Here is a 20,958-nt window from a genome sequence, read left to right on the forward strand (position 1 = left end):
GGAATCAAAGCACATCGATTCCCCTCTCACACCCTGCACGCACAACAAAATATAAACAGGCGTCTCAGTCTCACGCATGTATAGGCAAAACTGTATCAGACCGGTGTAACGTTGGTAAATCTTCCATTGCACAGAATGATTTTGTAGCAGGTGCAACAAATGAAAGTCGAAAGATACAATTACAGTGCTGCTATCAATTTGCTTGGTATAACCGCATTTATAGTTTTCAACAAATACAATCAATCAAATTGGCCTCCATTACTCAACCAACGCTTAACGGTAACATTACCTAGGTCCTTATTGATATTATAAGATTAACGCATTCAGCAGTAAAACCAAGCATGTCCGATAAACATCCTCAGATTTATTTCGCTTCAAGAAGAAATGGGAATTACATTTCATGTGAACATCGTCCTATCCTTATTAGGACGTTCTCTGCGGTAAACTACAGTCCTTGTAGGAAGCGTCCCATTGTTTTTCCAACCCACTTTTAACTTCCAACAAAATTACGCCTCACTGCAACGATCGCCATCTAGTGGACAAACGACTACTTATCGCCAATACTGGAAATGCAGCCATGATGATGATGATGAATATTTATTTTAGCTTTTTTTTAATCCTACTGAATTTGTAATTATGTATCGGGCCGCTCTAATACCGATAGTATGTGGGTGCCTGTGTGTGTGTGCATGTGTATATGTGTGCACCGCCATCTACAGGCCAATGAGTGTACAGTCACTAAATGTACACATAACCTAATTTTTAGACCCCCATGGATGAAATTCTACTGAAACTTGGCATACCCCAGAGAATGCCAGGTCAATCATACACATTAAATTTGGTGTAGTTCTGAACATCTTAACTGAAGATAGGGGCGATTAAAGCAGAATAATATTGCATTTTCATTTTTTACCGGGAGGGGAGGGGGTGCAAATCACAAATGAGTGATTATGGGCTAGGTTGATGTGGGCCCTTGAGACCAACATACCATAAAATATTCTTCATCCTCAGTGCCACGGTTCAGGTAGTTATTTAGGAAAAACTGCTTTTTTTGCGGTTCGGGGGGCCCAGCACGGGGGGGAGTGGCCCCCGGGGACGAAACAAAATTTTTCCGTAAAAGTCTAGTGGGGCTACATATCCACCAAATTTCATGTGCCCCGGTGGTTCGGTGTCCCTGGTATCGTTGACCAAAAATTCAGGAAGTAGATGACGAAAAAAAAAAAAACCTTCGGTCATAATTATTGACCTTTGACCATTTATCCCATAGATTGCATATTCATTCTGGCAAAATAGGTTAGTTTGATCCATGCAATTAGTAAAATGTTGTTTTAACATTAATAATTTTTAAGTATTTCCATGCGTTGGGATAAAAACACAAACTTTTACACTCAGTAGGCCTGATGTTACAGTGAAGTGGTGCAGTCAGTTCCTATCCGCCACTCTTCCTGTCTGTCACAGTGAAATGTTTCTGAACACACCCCGTTCTGGAGGACGGACATGCGAAAACCGTCGCAACGACGGGACGAGACTATCATTTAACCAAACGCAATTTAGCTAAAACTGTTATCAATCGGTATTATAGGACACGCTTCTAAGAAGCACCTTTAAGGTGACTATGGATGCAGTCAACGCGTTTAACGTGGAGGTAGGTGCTCTTTTCTTAAGTTGTTTTGAATGGCGTTGCTGTTTCTGCTAGCCATCAATAGTTAGCCAACGTTAGCTATCGGAGGGAACTGACAGAAGATTCAAGGAAAGGCCTTTGGATAGTGGGCCACACGGTCGATAGCTAACGTTGTGATGGCCCACAATCACAGTTGGAATTTCGAAATTATATTATTGAAAATTACATAAATCGAGAGTGTTACTGTCCATAAAGTGTTATTTAACGTATTTGTGTATGGTTTAGACATGATGGAAGTAACCTGGCCAGTTCAAATTGTCATACATAGCTAACGTGACAGGGCAAGCTAAAATACCTAGCTATTCGGTATCCTGCTCACTAGTAACAGAGAACGGGCTCTGCTAGTAACCAGCGAAAAGCTAGCCCTCGCAGTGGCTTTTTAGTTGCTGACTCGGTGGTTAGTGTGATGGTGTGGTGAGCACTAGCGATCACATTGTTACATTTTTAAAAAGCGTTTACTAAATTGTGTGACAGGTAACGTTAGCTAACTTAAATGTGTTTGCAACCTTCTTGTTGTGCCACGTATGTGCTGATTAGCAGACCAGCTTAAGTGAACCTTAGCATTAGCGATGTTAGCAAAACAATAGTATCTAGCTAACTGGCTATCCATGTTATTCAGGTATGAGTACAGGGGCGCTAGGCAGATAAGCATGTGCACTTCAGCTGCAAACTGTTGCAAAAACTTACGTTAACGGTATCTTGGTCAAACAACCTTACCTTTGTAATTTTCCAGAGTATTTCATGCTGTAATGTTAGATTATTTTAACGAATGAATAGCTTTATCGATAACAGTTACAACATTTCACACGCAAAAGATGATCACATGTTAAAGTATTGGAATAATGTTATTCTGAGATTGGCATCTCGAGTGATTTAGCTGTAGCTAGCAATAACCAACGTCAAGTTAGCTGTTGTTGGAGTTCGTTTTCTGGAAGAATATAATGAAGATGCTGTTTACTCCAGCAAGTGACTGGTAACGATAACGGCATCTTTTCTGTATCCCAGAAGAGTTTTGTCTTTGCCATGTTAATTTCTTTGCTTGTGCGTCGCACCCAATGCTTTTGGGTTTGTTTGGATTGATTACAACTCGGGTAACAGTTATTTCATATCGTTAATGCATTAATGCCCCTTTCATATTCAGTATTCCCTCTTGGTAACGACCTACCTACTTAACACTTAAAGTTATTTGCTTTTCCATTCCCCCTGTTTGTTCTGCCTTCCTCTTCCTCTGCAGTTATTCTCCATGATAGACATGAAGCCTCCTATTTCTCGGGCAAAAATGATGTCAATAACTAAATCCGCCATAAAGGCCATTAAGGTAGGTCAAATAGTTTTTGTTGTTGTTCATGTGATGCAAAAAATCTGTTCTTAAATTACTTACACTTTCCTTTTATTTTTTACTTTGCCAGTTATACAAGCATGTTGTTCAGATTGTTGAGAAATTCATCAAGAAGGTATGTAATGAACATATCTTACATTACCACACATTACCATACCGCAGTTATTGTGACTGTCATGGAGATGTATTTCCATCATAATCAGTCTAGCCTATGTCTTCCAAATGTTCTCACACTGTCTTTACTTTATTTTTTAACTCTGAAGTGCAAACCTGAGTTGAAGATCCCAGGCCTTTATGTAGTGGATTCCATTGTGCGACAGTCTCGTCATCAGTTTGGAATGGACAAGGATGTGTTTGGGCCGAGGTTCTTGAAGAACTTTACCGCAACCTTTCAGAATCTTTATATGTGTCCACCTGATGATAAGGTGGGTCGTTTAGTCAAGTACACATCAACAACACAACACAATGTTAAAATTGAATGTTAATTAAGTTCATGTTTTTGTCCATCCTTATTCAGAGTAAGATCCTGCGTGTGTTGAATCTTTGGCAGAAGAATGGTGTTTTCGGTATGGACATCATTCAGCCCCTTTTAGACATGGCCACAGGTACTGTGATGCCTGTGGTGGAAAATGGCGTCCCAGCTGCAGGTAATTACACGCTGTCTAGTACAAATAGCATCCGTTTTGTTTCCTAGTGTGCTATTGTAAAACAATGTAAGAACATGATAATTAAAAAGGCCTGATGTGGGTGGCTTACATATGTCCACCTCCCTCTTCACAGCATCCCCAGCCCCTGCGGTGCCGGCGGAGACCCCACTGCCCGTCACTAGTGCCTCCATCGTGCAGGCACTGCCCCAGCTCCAGAACTCTGGGGCCCTCGCAGCTGTGGCTCAGCTCTTCCAGTCATCACAGGGTCAAGAGGTGGGCTGGGATACTGCTACTTTATGCTAAAATTGATGTTTTGTGTGTGTGATTTTTATTTATTGGGTGACAATATTTGATCTTTCTTTTCTTACCTACCGCATATTTTGTAATTTTACTGCCACATTTGCTGTGTGTATTTCTAATATTTTTTTATTGTCATTGTGCGGAGTACAAGTACAAAGACAACAAAATGCAGTTTGCGTCTAACCAGAAGTGCAAAAAAGCAGAAACGTGCAATGTGATATACAAAGTATAGACACAGGACAAGAAATATAGTGCAGTGTAGACAGTAGTATACAGTTGGTTTACAGAAGGTGGTTTAGAATAATATAAATTAAATATAAATATGTGCAGTGTATTAGCAGTTACCTTATAAGAGCAGAATAAATATGGATATTCAGTATGAACCATATAGACAGATATGTACAATATGTACAGCTATGTGCAGTGTGGTAGCAGAAACCGTAACATTATAAGAGTAAGTGTAATAAAGTGCATGTGCAGGATGAATAGTATTGTGTGTGTGCGTGCAGTTGCACCAGATCCTACAGACTCTGCAGCAGCCCCAGGCCTCTGTGATGGAGGGCTCAGCTGGTGTAGTGGCAGCTGGGCCACCGATGGCTTCAGCCCAGCCTGTCCCTCACAGTCTTCCCCCTACGGAGCAAAAGAGCTCCTTTGCCAAGGTAGAGCACAGCACCTAATTCCACATATCCTCAAGTCCAGTTCTCATGAGTCATCGATTTTGTATTTATGGTGTCAAGTTAAGAAAGCTTCTTTAAGTGTTTTTTTTTTTTTTTTTTACTTGTGTGTCTAGAAACTCCTTGATCGTTTTGACTATGATGATGAACCGGAGCCTGCTGATGATATGAAGGATGATGTAGCTGCTGCCATTCCTCTGTAAGTTATTATACGTTTTCTCAGACAAAAAAAAAACCTTTCATAACCTCTTCTCCCGTAAATGTGAAATGTAGACTTTATGTGGAATAATCTTTTTCTTTTTTTATGCAGAAATGTGCAATCAAATATGCAGCAACAGATGATGTACCCTCAGTGTCCTGCTCAGATACCTGGCCAGGTATAGATCATTCATTTATCTATATTTAATCAGTAACTTTGAGGGTATGCAAAAAGTCTTATCTTAAGACGTATATAATGTTGTATGGGCATCATTATCAAGTGTTTAGTCTCTTATATTTCTTGCACTTTTCTTGTAAACTATTGACAAGCACTCACTTTAGTTGTAGCCTATTAGGGCTGTAACGGTATACGTATCGAAACTGAAATCGCAACACTCATATCCACGAACCTGTGTTGCAGGTAGAATCGTGACACACCCCTTATAGTGTTTCCCGCAGCGCTTTGCAGCTTACACGGCCGCAAAAGCAACACCGCTCCCGCCTTATTAGTATACTTACCATTACGTTGTCCTAAAATAAATAAATAAATCATAATTTCATAGCTTTTGTAGCTTTCATTGTAGACTATGCGTTAGGGCTGGGCGATAAAACTATCGCAATTGACATGTAATTGATATCAATAAAAAATACGTCCGATAGAACATTCGATTATTAAAAGCAACACACACCTCCCGCCGTACGTTGTCCATAAATAAATACGCTAAATATATCTTGCATTGTAGCTAGTATGTGCAACTCTACCAGAGTAGGCGATAGAAGTAGGCCTACCTCAACACAGACTCTCAATGAGTCCTTGCCCCGTGCTCTCTCTCTCAAGACGTATCCCTCCTCATGCACATGTAATCGAAACATTCACAATCGTGCAAGACGACTAAATTAAATCCGGTTAGCATCATTAGCACGCTGCACGAATTTGTTCAAAACTGTTGCATTCAAATTGACTGCTAAGTTCTAATCATCTCAATCCCGATGCAAATGGAAAAGTATATTCCAAGACTGAAATGGGCCTGTCCCAAGGAGAAAAAGTATTCATTTGAAACTTAAACACAGGTGGGGAAACTGAACAGTCTAACCAGTAGACTATGATAAATTAAGCTACTTTGTTTACAATATTTCCAGGGTTCAACCAGTGCTGCTTTTCATTCAGACTGATGTGCACATTTGTGACCAGGCATGGCAAAACCAGGCACATGTCTCCCCAGAGACATTTTGAGTTATTCACAAAAAGAAAAAAAAAAGTGTAGTTTCAAAGCTATCCAATGATGTCTCACTCATGGAGATCTGATAATATTTGAATAAGTTGTAGCCATTTTAAAGTATACACATCTCAAAGCTACAAGCTGAGAAATCAGGGTTTTCAATTTGACTACTTTCTCCCTCAATCCATGGGAGGGGAACACAATGGTCCTCGTTTACATGACATTAAGATCAACCCTCCCCCCTGTCACGGTCACTGATTTGTCAGCCTGCAGTGCTAATGACTCATCGAAACTATCTGTAATGGGTTACAGAACCAGCTAGTAGCAATGGATAAAGTAGTCTAAAACAAACATGAGATCACGTTTGCAAACCATGGTATTTTGAATGAACACCCAGTGCAAGGCACCAAGTTGGCAAATGGATTTAGCAGGTTTAGCAATGGATAAAATAGTCTAAAACGCTTAACTAAACAAACATGAGATCACGCTTTGTAAACCCTGTTAATTTGAATGCACACACGATAAGGCACCCTGCCATCAGTCAAAACAAGACATTCTCGCATTATTCAAATTAATTGCCCACTGAAACTATCTGTAATGGGTTTTGGCTAGTAGCCTATGGTGCCAATAGATAACAACAGTAGGCCTACGTTAGCTAGTAGCAATGGATAAAGTTTCTAACACACAAACTTTATCCCCGTCAAATGTAACTGTGGAAATAGCATCTGATATCTTACGATCTAGTTCCTCTGCTGCCAGACCGAGATTCTTTCCTCGTTGTAATTATCTTCGGCTAAGGTCAGCTCTAGATTAGGGATGTTCTCCAATGTAATGAAGTCGCCTTCATCATCCGATTCAGGTCATCTGCAATCCACTGTGCTTTGTCCATCTCCATTCCAATTGTAAACAAACAGCATGCTGGTTCAGTAAGTAGCCATTAGGTTACTTCTAGCATACAGCTGATTGGCGACAAAACAAAAGAGCACTAATAGTCACGCCCAATTCAAACGCTGGTTTACTTCCTGAAACTTAACCATTTTCAAAGACAAAATATACACTTTTAAAGCAACCAATGCTGTTATCTGAAACATGGAATTGCTTCTTTAGGACTCCAACTTGCACATTCTGCAAAAAAAACGAAAATAACTAATTTTGAAATAAAAACCCTTCAAAGTCGTTTTTCGCGACTTGCTTGACAACTGAGGTGATTAAAATCAGAGGAAGGTTACGTTTAAATTAAAAGTGTTTGTGTTTGTAGTATTTGTAAAAGTGTTTTTCTTCTGGTCCTTATCTGAAATAGATTTTTTTTTTTTTTTTATCAATAATTATCGATATCGACTGATATGAAATACTTATACCGTGATACAGTTTTCAGCCATATCGCCCAGCCCTACTATGCGTGCAACTTTACTAAGCAGTAAAGAAGTTATTTAATAAAATGTTTAGGTTTCCCCCCCAAAAAATCAAGGTATGTGATACAAACCGAATCGTGAGTTTCGTGTATCGTTATAGCCCTATAGCCTATGCATTTGGATATCATCGGTGGTATTGCTACAGTAATGTGAGGAAAGTAATGTGGGGATGTTTCAATATGAAACAAGCCTTGTGTGGTATCTGAGTCTGCAGCCAAACCACCATTGTGCTTTCAAAGTCATTACAGTAATTCCACTGTAGGGGCATGTGGCCATGCACATTTTAAAATACATACATTATAAAGCCTTGATATCAAAATGTTTTGTTGATTTTTAATGGTGGTTACACCATATATTGCTAACTCTTACAGTTGTGTCTACTCCATAGATATGTGCTAAGTCATGTGGAAAAGCTCACACCATCCTTGTCTGTCTTTTCAGCCTTCAGGGCAGATGCAGGTGATGGGCCAGTCTCTTCTGCCCCAGCAGATGGGTGCTGTTCCCTTTATGGCCCAGATAGAGGCCAACGCCCCTCCTGCTCCCCAACAGCCTCAGGTACGACACTCTATTATTTTGTCTTTGTTTATCCTCTCAGCCACTCCTGTCAGCTTTGGGAGTTACAGTTCAATTTTAGCTTTTTATGTACATTTGACTGTTGTCGCTGATAACATTTTTTTTGTGGCGTCCCGCAATGGCAAGAAAAAAAAAATCATCAGTAGTCTAATCCATCCCCTTTATCCTGATGAGTGGCCCAGCACTTCCCCCTTGTGCACTTTGTACAGGTGCAGTGCAGTGCAGATGGCTGTTACATTGTTGAGTAAAGCATTGATCATGGTCGAACTACTTAATTGCAAAAAAAATGCAAGTCCTAGTTATAACTACACCTACACTGTCAAAATAAGCATGTTAATTGTTGTGATCAATGTGTTAAGACATAGGCCAAGTTACTCAGGCGCCTGGTATTTTAATAATTTCTGTTTGTGTATCTACAGTATAAGCTAATGGTTAAATTGACTATATAGGACGGTTTCCAACATAAGATACACTTGTCACAAAGATTAGGTAAATTTACAAATTGATGTAAGTTTGTTGAGCAGTTTAACATTTAGGACAACCTTTAGTGCACAGGAGAGATAGTTGTTGTATTAAAACACGCTTCTCTTCTGTTATTCTGCTAGAATGTAGGATGTATGTGATAAAATATTTTTTTAATTTAACCCACAGTCGGGCAGATTGCGTGCCCCAAACACCTGCAGTCCTGTGGGCTGTGATGAATATCTTTTTAGTTCTGTATATATATATATATATATATATATATATATATATATATATATATTAGTTCAATACATGAGTTCTGTTACTTGATTGGCTAATGTCTCCGATCTCTCAGGTGGTTGTCGTGGAGGCTGAACCGCCAGCGAGGCGAGACCGAAAGGATGACGCACGAGGCAGGAGATCACGATCAAGGTTTGAATAATTTAAACTGTCGCCATACCGCCAATCACACTGCCAATCAGCTGCAGACATCATTCCACGTTGATGTCTATGAAAATGTCACTTCAGGAATAGTGCTCATTAGAAACTACAGTCACATTAAACACATTATTTGTATTGATGTGGTAAAATTCTGATTTGCTCTCTTGTGTATCCTTTTTCCTCCAGATCGCCAAGAAGGCATTCGCCCTCACGTTCCCGTAGGTCACGCTCTGGCTCTGGATCTCGCTCTCGCCGTTCGCGGTTCCACCGCTCTCGCTCCCGTTCCAGGGATCGGCGGTCCCGAGACTGGCGATCACCCCGTTCCCGATCAGAGGAGAGGAGGGAGAGAGAGAGGGAACGAGAGCGGAGGCAGAAAGGACTGCCCCCCTTAAAGAGCAAAACCCTTAGTGGTGAGTACTCCCTTCTTCAACTAGTAACATATTTATTGTTTGGTACTTTTGTTCGTTCAGATACAATTTCATTCCTTTAGAGATGATGACTATTGTGAATTTGAAAGGTCTTTTTGTTGTCATCCTGTAGTGTGCAGCACCACACTGTGGGTGGGTCAACTGGACAAGAAAACTACACAGCCAGACATATCATCACTACTGGAGGAGTTCGGTCAGATTGAGTCTATCAATGTAAGTCTGATCTGTTTGTTAAATTGGGCATACCGGCATCAATCAGATGGCTTAGGTTTTGTTACATTAGGTTTGCTAATAGAATATGTTGTCTAGACTCTTTGGTCAGGTTCAAAAGGTAAAATGCCTGTTCCTATGAGCTTTGTTTATCGTTTGTGATCAACTTTTACCAGATAAGTGGTTACTTTTAAGATGGGACTAGGACAAAATACTTACTAAACTTGTGTATGTACTGAATGTACATACATGCTTGTGTGGTCTGTTGTCTAGAGGGAAGTACTCTTGAGGAAGTAAACTATTTAATATAAAAATATTGTTATCTGATCATTGATTAGGCAGACACTTCAGGGTTAGAAAGTCTTCCCTCCTCTACACCCTTTGCTGTGGAATAGACACCTCTAACCAGAAATGGTTGAGATTCTGCTTTTCACTGTTTGGAGGTTCATAACGTACTGTAATCATAATGTATAGTTTTTTTCATACCATGTTGAATATTGCTCACCTGATCCTGCCCACTTAGTATCTCCACTTATTTTCACTGAGGTACTAGTCCTGCTCCTCTCAATGCGTTTACATTTCCCTCAGTCCCTGGGTTTTGTTTCTGTTTGTTTTTTTTTATTCGTAATTTTCGTGTAATTATTTATTTTGCTTTTTTATATGTGATTGTTATGACTGTGAAGCACATTGGGCTACCTTTCTGTGTATGAAATGGGCTATATCAATAAAACCTGACTTGACTCAGTCACCCGGATGGCAGGCCAATCAGTACAATAGTAGCCTACACACCTACACACATTAAAAAAAAGTGCTGTCGGAACAATGTGTATATGTATACAGTAACGGTAAATACATTGTTTCCTGACTGCCTATGGGTCATTCCACGTCAGTTCAACCAGGGCCCACGCACTTAGGTCTCATTGATGCCCCATTGACATCAATATGTTTCATATAGAGTCACCACACTGCCACCTGTGGTTGTACAGAGTAACCTGTGGTAGCTCTATACAAAACATATTGATGTCAATGGTGCATTTTGCCCATGTTCAGGGTGGAAAGTGAAAAAGAAAGATTTGCATAAGACAACTCAAATTGGTGTTTTTAAAAAGAAAAGATCATGGAGAAGAAAGAAAAAATATTTAAAAAATCTTTGTATATTCCCACAAGGTGTTTGGGTGTTCTGAAAATGAGAACCAAAATGATTTTTTAGACTTGTAAAGTCTGTTCAGACCCTGAAGGAATTTATTTTCTGTTCATTGTTTTTTGTGAAAGTGTTTCTACTTATATCAGTAAGGAAAATAAATAAAGAGCCTATGTTGAGTACAAATATGTCTTCTGAAGGCTTAAACAGAGCCCAGCCAAAAACTCCAATCAACTTTGAGGGACAGCTATGACCATGCAGGATTATCCAGACCAAACGTGACGATTTTGCTACATACTATTCCTATTTATGTACCAGCATGCAACATTTGAGCCTCCTACATGGTTTAGTTCTTGCGCTGTGGGCTTGTGAACTTTGACAAAAAAAAGAGGCAGAACAAAATCGACACCCCCCTCCCCCTGTAAAACTGGCTGTATCTTGGAAAGTATTGATCTTACATAAGAGTAATTTTACAATGTGTCTCCTGGGTAACATAGGTACACCTGGTAACTTTTTCAGAATTTTCTGAGACCTAAGTGCGTGGGCCCTGGTTGAATTGACGTGGAATGACCCCTATGTGGTTTATTATCGGTACATAAAGGTTCGGTATAAGTATATATACTCTTGATCCCGTGAGGGAAATTTGGTCTCTGCATTTAACCCAATCCGAGAAATAGTGAAACACACACAGCACACAGTGAACACACAGTGAGGTGAAGCGCACACTATACAACTCATTTGTTGCTAGGTTACGGGGACGCTGGCGAGACACGCCGCTCCGTCTGGCATCATGTTTTTGTTTGTTTTTATGTAATGTCATGTTTATTTTTTGTATTGATTTGTCTAGTTAAATGTTTCTCTCTTTATTTACGTTGTTTTTGATAGTTTTCGTGTTATTCTCTTAGTCCTTTTTACTGCTTTCAAGTCGGCTGATGTTGTAAACGTCTGTCCATTGGGAGCTTGCTATGGCTAGCTTTTGCCCTGGGCCTCTTACATCCTTGCCATCCATCTGTGAGCCGGTGCTGCACTTCGCTGTCTGGTCGAGGGGATTTCTTGGGACAGCAGCTGGAGCTACTCTGCGAAAGATCTGCCGAGGCCGCCGAGCTGTTTCTGACCTGTGAGCTGACATGCCAACTGCCTGGAGTCTGGATTGAGCAGACTAACGTTAACGTTGAAGAACTCTGCATTACGGACCAACAAACTGTCGCTGTTATAGCAGTCCACAGAGTTGCTGATCTACAAGATCGCCCATGACTTTCGGACTGGTATGCTTCCAGTGATCTCCAGACTAACAAGGCCTAACGTTCACGTTATCTCCAGACTGCCAGTGAGTGTAAAGAACTTTGTTGGTGTTGCATCGGTTGTGGAGACACAGCTGTGCGCAGTTTCACGCGAGTCATTATTGCCCTTGGACATTTTCAGCCGGTTGGAAATTGGACTAATTTTATTTTTTATTTATTTTATTTATTAATTTGTTTGTTGTCTGTCTTGTATGTCTTGGTGTCACGGGTACGCTGGCGACTACGCCGCTCCGTCCGGCATCTTTTGCGTTTGTTATTTCTTAAATGTAGTTCTATGTCTTGGTGTCACGGGTACGCTCGCGCCTATGCCGCTCCGTCCGCTATCGTCTTTGTCATTGACACATAGACGAACAATGTCTTATATGTGGAGCGCTTTGAGTTGCACTCTGTGCATGTTTAATGCGCTATACAAATAAAACTGACTTGACTTGACTAATCCCGGCGCAGTGAGCTGCCTGCTACAACAGCGGCGCTCGGGGAGCAGTGAGGGGTTAGGTGCCTTGCTCAAGGGCACTTCAGCCGTGGCCCACTGTTTGGGGCTCGAACCGGCAACCCTCCGGTTACAAGTCCAGAGTGCTAACCAGTGGGCCACGGCTGAAGTAGTAGGAGGTAATGTTAGGAATCTATGATCAATATTAGGGATGCTCTGATCAGTGTTTTCGGGGCCGATCACCGATCTGCCGATACCAATCACCGATCACAGTATGGGCAATGAAACCAACTTTCTTAAAACGTTTAAAGTCAACAGTTAAACACGCCAATGCACCAGTTTCAAAGATTAAGAATGACTTTTAACATTTACAGGAAACAAAATTTAAAGAATATTAGTGCCTACTTTATTTTTTGGTCTGTTTTATTTTTCTATATTTTGTTTTTAATAATATCATCCATTGTCATATTTGCATTTAGCCTGTATATCAAGTATCCTGCAAAATGTAATGTATTTGTGAATCCATCTGTTGCAAATCCGAATGGTGATATATCTAACTCCATACTGCATGCCTACGACTACTGAAACAAACAGCCCATTTCCCCTCCACAACTCAGCATAGTCTAATCAAGGATATGACCCCAAAACAGTTTATTTAATTTAATATTTCATTTGAAGCAGGCTATCGTGAGATTATTATTATTATTATTATTATTATTATTATTATTATTTATTTTATTTTTCTTGAGTCTGCCGATGCTCGTTCAGAGAAGAAAGTTCATTGTAACGTAACGGTGTAACAGTTGTATGAGGTTATAAGATCTTACGGTGATAAGATCTTTGTTATTAAAATGCAGCCGACTTGATGTGATAGACAAGGCAAAGGCAAATAAACAGTGAGAACATCAGCAGTAATGTCTATGCCACTAACCTAATCCTTACATTTATCTGCATTAAGATCGTCTTGGTAGTGTATAGGTCTAATTGAGTGCCTGTCACTTTAAGACGTTTGAGGGAACCCTTGCAATTGTAACACAGTTGAAAGGCTGCTGATGTGTGGATGCAATTCATAACGTTTTCTACATAGTTAAAATAACTTGGGACAAGCACTATACCATTTACATCGGGATTTTGCAAACATTCAGAAATTCATTCCACGAAATTGACAAGCAGCTTAGAAGTAGGCTAAGCATACAAAATTCGACATCCAAACAGTATTCTAACGTTAGCTTTGAGATACTGCTTGATTTCATAACTTAACTTAGTTTAGTCTCTTCAATGTAGCCTACTATGCTGTGATAAGACCTTAGCAGAGTTCACTTCAATGCAGCAGTTTTGAACAAATTTGCGCAGCATGGTCACGATGCTAAGCGGATTTAATAGCAATTTAGCCAGACGTCTTCTATGTAATGCTTCTATGTGGCAACAACAATCCTTCAACAATCGTGAATATTTTGTTAAATGCACATGCAGAGAAGTGGGGCAGCGGGCTACGAGAGAGAGCGGGGTGGGGCAAGGAAAGGATGCGTGCGTAAAAAGCGCAGCTCAATGGCAATGCAAGGATTTGACCTTATATTTAATTTAAATTAAATTAAACATAGAATATTCATCTGTGGCGCCCGATTTTTATTTTGTGGCGCCCCGCCACCGATTAGTCAATGTATGGGAAACACTGGTTGGAAACATTTCCCAATAGTGAGTACCCAGACTCTCTTAATGAAGTTAAAAACAAAGTAGTGAGTCTGGTGAAAACAGGCTAGGCTATTGGAAGTATGGGTTTGATTATGCATTTATGTTGCTTTAGTATTGTGACCGTGTGAGGAAGCTTTTAAGTACAGTTGAATGTTAAATCTTATTTAATTATGTAAATGCAGTGTGTTTTATTTATTTTTTCTTCAGCACGCATATCTGATCAGTAATCATCACACTGGCCTTTGGTCTGGTGCATATCATACAATGCTTAGATTGAGTGCAAATCATCTAGTGCTTATGTTTGGTGCAGACTATACAGTACTTTGGTGGCACAGGATGGTTAATCTCTGACACTAGAGTGGTTTGTGCTGGCAGGGGTTTGGTTTATCTGGTTCTAGTCCAGAATCATACAAAATGCAGGCCAATGTGGGGGGTTTGGTGGTTGTTTTGTTTTGTTTAGCTATGGCATAACTTGTATTAAAGTGATGAATCATGATTGCAAACAGCTGCTGTGACTGATATCTGCAGGGCAAATTTCACAATAGTTTGGATTGAGGTCATTCTGTGCCAAATCAGACAGAAATCTGCTACACTGTCTCAGACTTTGCTCAAAGTTTGTCTACATAATGTTTGTTAACAAAGATTTGTAAGTATTTTGTTGAAGTGCTATATTTTCATATTTTCTTTGGCCTTGGATTATTATACTCTCAAATGCCTTGTCTTGGGAGCCATGTTTGGACATTGGTATCTTAAAAAGTGTTATTCCTAGCCTGCCCAAGCTTTGCAGAAAGGAACACAAACATATTCTCAGTATGACTGAACCATTAAAAGTTGTACTGCATGCCCATTGATTTTATTTAAGGCCTTAGGAGCCTAGCTTTGCAATAAATGGTATTATACTCAGTGATATTGAGGGCATTATAAACCATTTTTGTACCTACAGGGTATCGATCAGTATTTTGTTTACAAATGCAATACTTTATCACTGTTGTGCCAATATTTAGTATAACTATGTATACTCTTTTGATCTCGTGAGGGAAATTTGGTCTCTGCATTTATCCCAATCTATGAATTAGTGAAACACACTCAGCACACAGTGAACACACAGTGAGGTAAAGCGCACACTAATCCCGGCGCAGTGAGCTGCCTGCTACAGCGGTGCTCGGGACCAGTGAGGGGTTAGGTGCCTTGCTCAAGGGCACTTCAGCCGTTCCTACAAGTCCGAAGCCCCAACCAGTAGGCCACGGCTGCCCCTATTTGAGGTATCCGCTGCATATAAACATGTTGAAATGAAAGGAGGGGGGCTGAAATATATGTGGGAATAGTGCAATGTTAAATATTTTGGTTTACAAGGTCTCAATGTTGTACCATGTTACCTTCATTTATAAATCGACTCTATGAGCTCAGCATAATAATCTATGGTGCAATGTTGATACTTTGTACAAATCAATGTATGGACATTTAGTGTGCAACTTGCAAAAAGATTTTAAAGTTCCTGCTAATTACCCCACATACCATTTTAGTCCTTTGAAAATGATCAAAAAATGCAACATTCCCTTGTTTTATCCTTTAATAGCTCCATGATCGTTATATGTAGAGAAAATCAATGAGCATTTCATACACACGTTTAATGGTTCAGTCATACTGAGAACATGTTTTGTCTTTCATCCTACTGGTTGGCAATCACTAACGCTTTTCAAGACATTGAAGACATTTGAACAGAAATATTTTACAGGCCTTAGTTTTGACACCCATTCATGATACAGACGAGGTCTGAACAAAACACTAAAAGAGAATCATATGGAAGGAGCAGGCTTTAATCAGTCTCGTATTCGACTTTTTCGAATGCTAGGCCAAACATACAACTGGTAAGAGTTTTTGCATATGCAAAGTATTCTGAGACACATTGGTGAAGTTGATCCAGGAAACTTGATTGATGCTGCTTCCAAAGTTTGATGGTAGAAGTTTGGGTAGATGTATGAACAGCTAGGCTATACTATTGGCTAACATTTAAAGCAGTCCATTTGTCCATTTTGTGTGTGTGGTTTGTTGAAAGGCAACTTGACATTGCATGCATCTTCATAAATCCTCTTACGATGCACTATTGACACCTTAAATCAAGCAAATTGTCACCTTACTAATTGTTTCTTACTAATTAGCCTTGACGTGCATATTCCACTTTTAGATATGTAGCTTTGAGGATGTAGGACATATTTTACCCCATACCAAAAAGAGGAAATACCACAACACACTTTTTTTAGCTCTGTCTGAAGAGGCCTGTTCAGAGTGGCCTGTTCGTGGTTTGTCTGTTGGTAGCCACACCAGATGCCTAAATGTGTGAAAACACTGAAAAACTGAGATTTTATATTATAAAAATCGTATTATTATAAAGGCTCTCAGTACGTCACCTGTATTAATGGAAATACTGGAACCTTTTTTTTTTTTTTTTTGCCTTTTTGCCTTTATTCAGATAGTAGAGTGATGAGTGACAGCAAGTGAGTTGGAGAGATGGGGAGGGACTGGGAAATGACAACGGGTCAAATTTGGTGAATGTGGTACAAACAATACAGCCGCTTGCACTGCAGCTCCCCTGTCGTACTGTATTTTCAGATAGATGGAAATAGTCTAGGTAGAGTATGGAAAGAAAAATGTTATGCTCCCTTTGTTTTGCTTTCCTGTTTATCGTTGTCTGTGCATCTCCATCTGTTATCGCTGCTGTTACGATTGAAATGCTACTGAAATATAAATACTGAAACTAAATACTGAATATAAACATGTATGATATACAATGAAAGGAAACTAAATTATGACTTCTGTGGAGCTGTGTAGTTTGTAGGTTAACAAGTCTGACTGGATCATGTTGACCACCATGTTTGTAATGTGCATTTAACATATGTCCGCATATTGTCCTGCTGTTTTATGACATTAATACATATGATGTACTGTGTTATAGCTTCTAATGAGGCGTGGCGGTGGTCTATCTTTAAACTTTGCCAGAGGTTAGGGGATGTGTTGTATGTATGAATAGTTGTATACATTGTATGCATTGCGTGTATGGTACTATTTGAGGTGGTGGCTACATGAAATGTTTAACATGAATGCAGTTTAATTATCATAGTACTTTTGAAAGATGCACAGTATTGTATTTGTACCCGTACCTGAAATTTTGTCTTTTTGGCTTGTGGCCAGTACCTCTAGCCTAAAGACACCTTTTAAAATGTAATTCCTTAGAAACTCCTTGTTGAAGGAGAGTGCCTTTCCCTCTTGCACAACTAAATACTACCTTCATCATTGCAGATAGCTAGCTGATCTTATTGCTCACTCACACGTCATGCACTTAATGCTTTTCTCTTTGCCTGAGTTGGCGTGTTAATTTTCATCCATTTTCATTGATGATTTCATATTTTTTTCCTTCTCTTGGTTGCCTCTTCAGATGATTCCCCCCAGGGGCTGTGCCTACATCGTCATGGTGCACAGGCAGGACGCCTACAGGGCCCTCACCAGCCTTAGCAGGGGCACTGTCAAGGTCAACCAGAAACCCATCAAGGTACACTCTTTATGTCCAATTATGAAATAGGACATCATATTCTTTAATGCACGAGGTATGATGCTTTACAAAGCTGTGCCAAAATGCAAATTGGACAGTGCCAGTGTTTACTATATAAGTCTGATCTGATCGTAAGAGCAATTGAATCTGTTTGGTTAAGATTTTAAGAGTTTCCTTGTAAGTTTGAATATAATTGAGGTTTAACCACCATCTTCTTGGATAGATTGCTTGGGCCTTGAACAAAGGCATAAAGCCCGATCTGAAGAAGCTGTGGGACGTTGAGCGTGGAGTCACATACATCCCCTGGAACAAGGTGAAAGTGGAGGACTTGGAGAACTATCGGGAAGGAGGCATGCTGGATGCTGAGACACTTTGTCCAGGTAAACACTAGATTTGTCCTAAACGACTGTATAACATAATGTATATGTTATAAGATATATTGCTTAATATATATTTATATAATTAATTTGTTAAAAGAAATTACCATACAAAACGTGTAAGTAATTATGTCAACCTGTGGTTCAAATTTTTATTTTTTAAGTATGTGTAGTGTATGTGTATGTGTAGAAAGAAGTGCTAGGCCTACTTGTTATTTTAATGTTTTAATGTTAAGCCTTTGGGGAAATGTAATGGAACATAAAATGACAACCATCAGACATCCATTTCTGTGTAACGATGTCTTGATTATTGGATAGTAATGCGTGTTGCTTGGCTTGATTGTGTGTAGACTGGGACAGCTCTGTGAAGGACTTGGTAAAGCCTGGAGCAGGAAGCAGTGGAAGTCAAGAAGGGCAGCGGAAGGAGGAGCACTCAGTGTCTACTGTACAGGTAAAAGCTGGCGGGTTTCAAATGGAACTCCTCAGGAATTGTCTATGTCTTGTCCTTATGTACTGTCTAGTTCTTTCTCATCTTTTGTTGGTGGCACTTGAAGTTTGTTTGAAGGTACTATGCTTTGGCTGTGAGTTGCGTCCTCAGTATTTATTAAAACAGAAGTTTTACCTCCTATTTGTTTGTTGTCTAACAACATAATAGCTGCAATAAACATACACCAATTGAAGTAGAAAAAGACTAGGGGGGCTTAGTCGTTTCAACAATTTAGACCAAAGTTACTTTTTTTGTCGATTCCCTGCATAGTAGGCAATAGCACACAACATTTGCATAATAGGCAGTAGCACACAACTCTTGCAGGACATTGAGGAACGTGCTTGATGTATGATGTGTTTCTTAAATTCTCTCAGGCAGTTAAGTCCTATGCTAGAGACAGTAAGACATCTCTTGATTAGGCAGTCATTGAATCCAAAAGGAATTTATTATTTGAAAGCTCTCATGCACTTTAGTAACCAAAAGCAAAGTCAGTTTTGTATCTATTCATTTGTTTTTACGATGAGAATTGGGTGGGTGAGGAACGTGGCATGAAAATTCCAATAAAGTTTTTAACTGGGTTTGGATAATTGGTCCTCCGACTGTTTGCCAGTGAAACGTTCTCTGTATTTTCTGTCACCTGTGTAATGTTGGACGAGGGTCACTGAAAAAGGTACCTTATCACCACAGAATGGTATACACAGATTTTACTGGTGTTGTATCATGGATTGGTGGGATTTACAGAAAAATATATATTGCACATCAACATACCAACCAAAAGAGGAAACAAAGGCAGAATTGATCATGAGGGGTCTGGAAATGCTGTTCTTGGCCTGAGCACACCCATATCTTGCCTTTGGTGACATTTTGCAATAGGAATATGCATTTATGCGCCATATCCAAGCTGTGCATTATTGAACCAGTGGATGCTGGACATCTTTTTGGACACCTTTTACTATATCCAGCTTCTACATACAGTAACGTGCAGTCGGAGTCCACAACATCAGGTAGGACGCGGAGGAATACCAATTTCGGCGCTGTTGTTGGCTCACGCACATGAAATTAATATCTGCTGGGTAAAAATAAGAGTGCAGAGGGGATCTTCAGACACTGAATGTTGGCCTAATAGAAGGAGTTGGACATTGGACTTATGAAGAATGCTTGAAGATCATATGCTCAGTGAAATGCATTCGAGGGCTCTCTGGTGATGGTAAGGAGCATTCCCTTTGATGCCTATGCTAATCTGTTTTTCCTTTGACCATCATTACGTACGGAAATGTTTGTTACATACCCAATGGACATGAATATCTTCACTTTAGAGATGGCCACAGGCAGCTTGTAGCCTGCTGTATAGTAACATTTTGGAGGGTCATTGGCTAGTGTCCTCTGACAACGAGGCTTAAATAGCTTGATCTGTCGTCACTCTGATCACTCAAGGTGTCAGTCATGAGAAAGAAGTTTAGTTTTGTTTTGACGGGTTGAGGAAAATGTAAAATGGTGTTTGGTTCTGTAATAAGCTGATGGATGTTAAGAGAAGGTATGTAACAGTATCTTGACAAATTAACGATGCGGCTTAAGCTAATGTACCAGATGTAGTTTAATGTTAATTAATGTGTATTTTGACACAAACGAAAATTGATATAAGTATAAGTATATATACTCTTTTGATCCCGTGAGGGAAATTTGGTCTCTGCTTTTATCCCAATCCATGAATTAGTGAAACACACAAAGCACACAGTGTACACACAGTGAGGTGAAGCACACACTAATCCCGGCGCAGTTAGCTGCCTGCATCAACAGCGGCGCTCGGGGAGCAGTGAGGGGTTAGGTGCCTTGCTCAAGGGCACTTCAGCCGTGCCTACTGGTCGGGGTTCGAACCGGCAACCCTCCGGTTACAGGTTCGAAGTGCTAACCAGTAGGCCACGGCTGCCCCCTAAATGTTATGTTTTAGCCCACTATTCCCTGTGTACAGCAGTTACAAGATGCAATTCATCAGTACTGCATCTGTTGCAGCAAAACCGTTGCAAAGGAGCAGAATAACAAAAATGTTGTTTAAAAACCGGAAAAGTTGGCTAACCCTCTCAAGAAGAACATGCAGCTACGTAACACTTAAACGGTTAGCATAACATAACACATCTGGGAAATTTGTTTTATTTGCAAACCAAATTTTTCTTTATTGAAAAGTTTTCCAGAATACACTGAACTGTTCTGAAACAGAACTGTTCTCTTATATTAGGTCGGTTGTATTACTTGACAATGAATAGAGAAGATGCCATTTTGAATTGTGTATAATTGACTTCAAGAAGTGTTGCACTACGTTCACAAGAAGGTCACTGTAAAATGGCAAGCGTGTCATTGTATAGTGTATGGGGGGAAATAGCACCACACGAGTTATTATGCT

General features: G+C 39.9%; 1 protein-coding gene across 2 annotated transcripts in view; it reads left to right on the plus strand.

Annotated features, from left to right (window-relative positions):
• Window positions 1–1,431: 1,431 nt before the first annotated feature.
• LOC125308214 (SR-related and CTD-associated factor 4-like) overlaps window positions 1,432–20,958 on the plus strand; it is a 33,581-nt gene continuing 14,054 nt past the window's right edge. The window contains exons 1-16 of one of the 2 annotated variants that reach the window (XM_048264560.1): window positions 1,432–1,645; window positions 2,916–2,999; window positions 3,091–3,135; window positions 3,284–3,445; window positions 3,538–3,667; window positions 3,801–3,940; window positions 4,477–4,626; window positions 4,758–4,840; window positions 4,952–5,018; window positions 7,913–8,026; window positions 8,862–8,938; window positions 9,134–9,357; window positions 9,488–9,588; window positions 17,583–17,696; window positions 17,920–18,076; window positions 18,424–18,524. In XM_048264560.1, the coding sequence (XP_048120517.1) occupies window positions 1,616–1,645; window positions 2,916–2,999; window positions 3,091–3,135; window positions 3,284–3,445; window positions 3,538–3,667; window positions 3,801–3,940; window positions 4,477–4,626; window positions 4,758–4,840; window positions 4,952–5,018; window positions 7,913–8,026; window positions 8,862–8,938; window positions 9,134–9,357; window positions 9,488–9,588; window positions 17,583–17,696; window positions 17,920–18,076; window positions 18,424–18,524 (1,779 nt within the window). In that variant the 5' untranslated portion in view covers window positions 1,432–1,615. The remainder of the gene's footprint in view (window positions 1,646–2,915; window positions 3,000–3,090; window positions 3,136–3,283; window positions 3,446–3,537; window positions 3,668–3,800; window positions 3,941–4,476; window positions 4,627–4,757; window positions 4,841–4,951; window positions 5,019–7,912; window positions 8,027–8,861; window positions 8,939–9,133; window positions 9,358–9,487; window positions 9,589–17,582; window positions 17,697–17,919; window positions 18,077–18,423; window positions 18,525–20,958) is intronic. The other variant, XM_048264559.1, reaches the window with a different exon arrangement.

This window comes from Alosa alosa, chromosome 15, assembly GCF_017589495.1.
Source record: "Alosa alosa isolate M-15738 ecotype Scorff River chromosome 15, AALO_Geno_1.1, whole genome shotgun sequence".
Classification (NCBI taxonomy): domain Eukaryota; kingdom Metazoa; phylum Chordata; class Actinopteri; order Clupeiformes; family Clupeidae; genus Alosa; species Alosa alosa.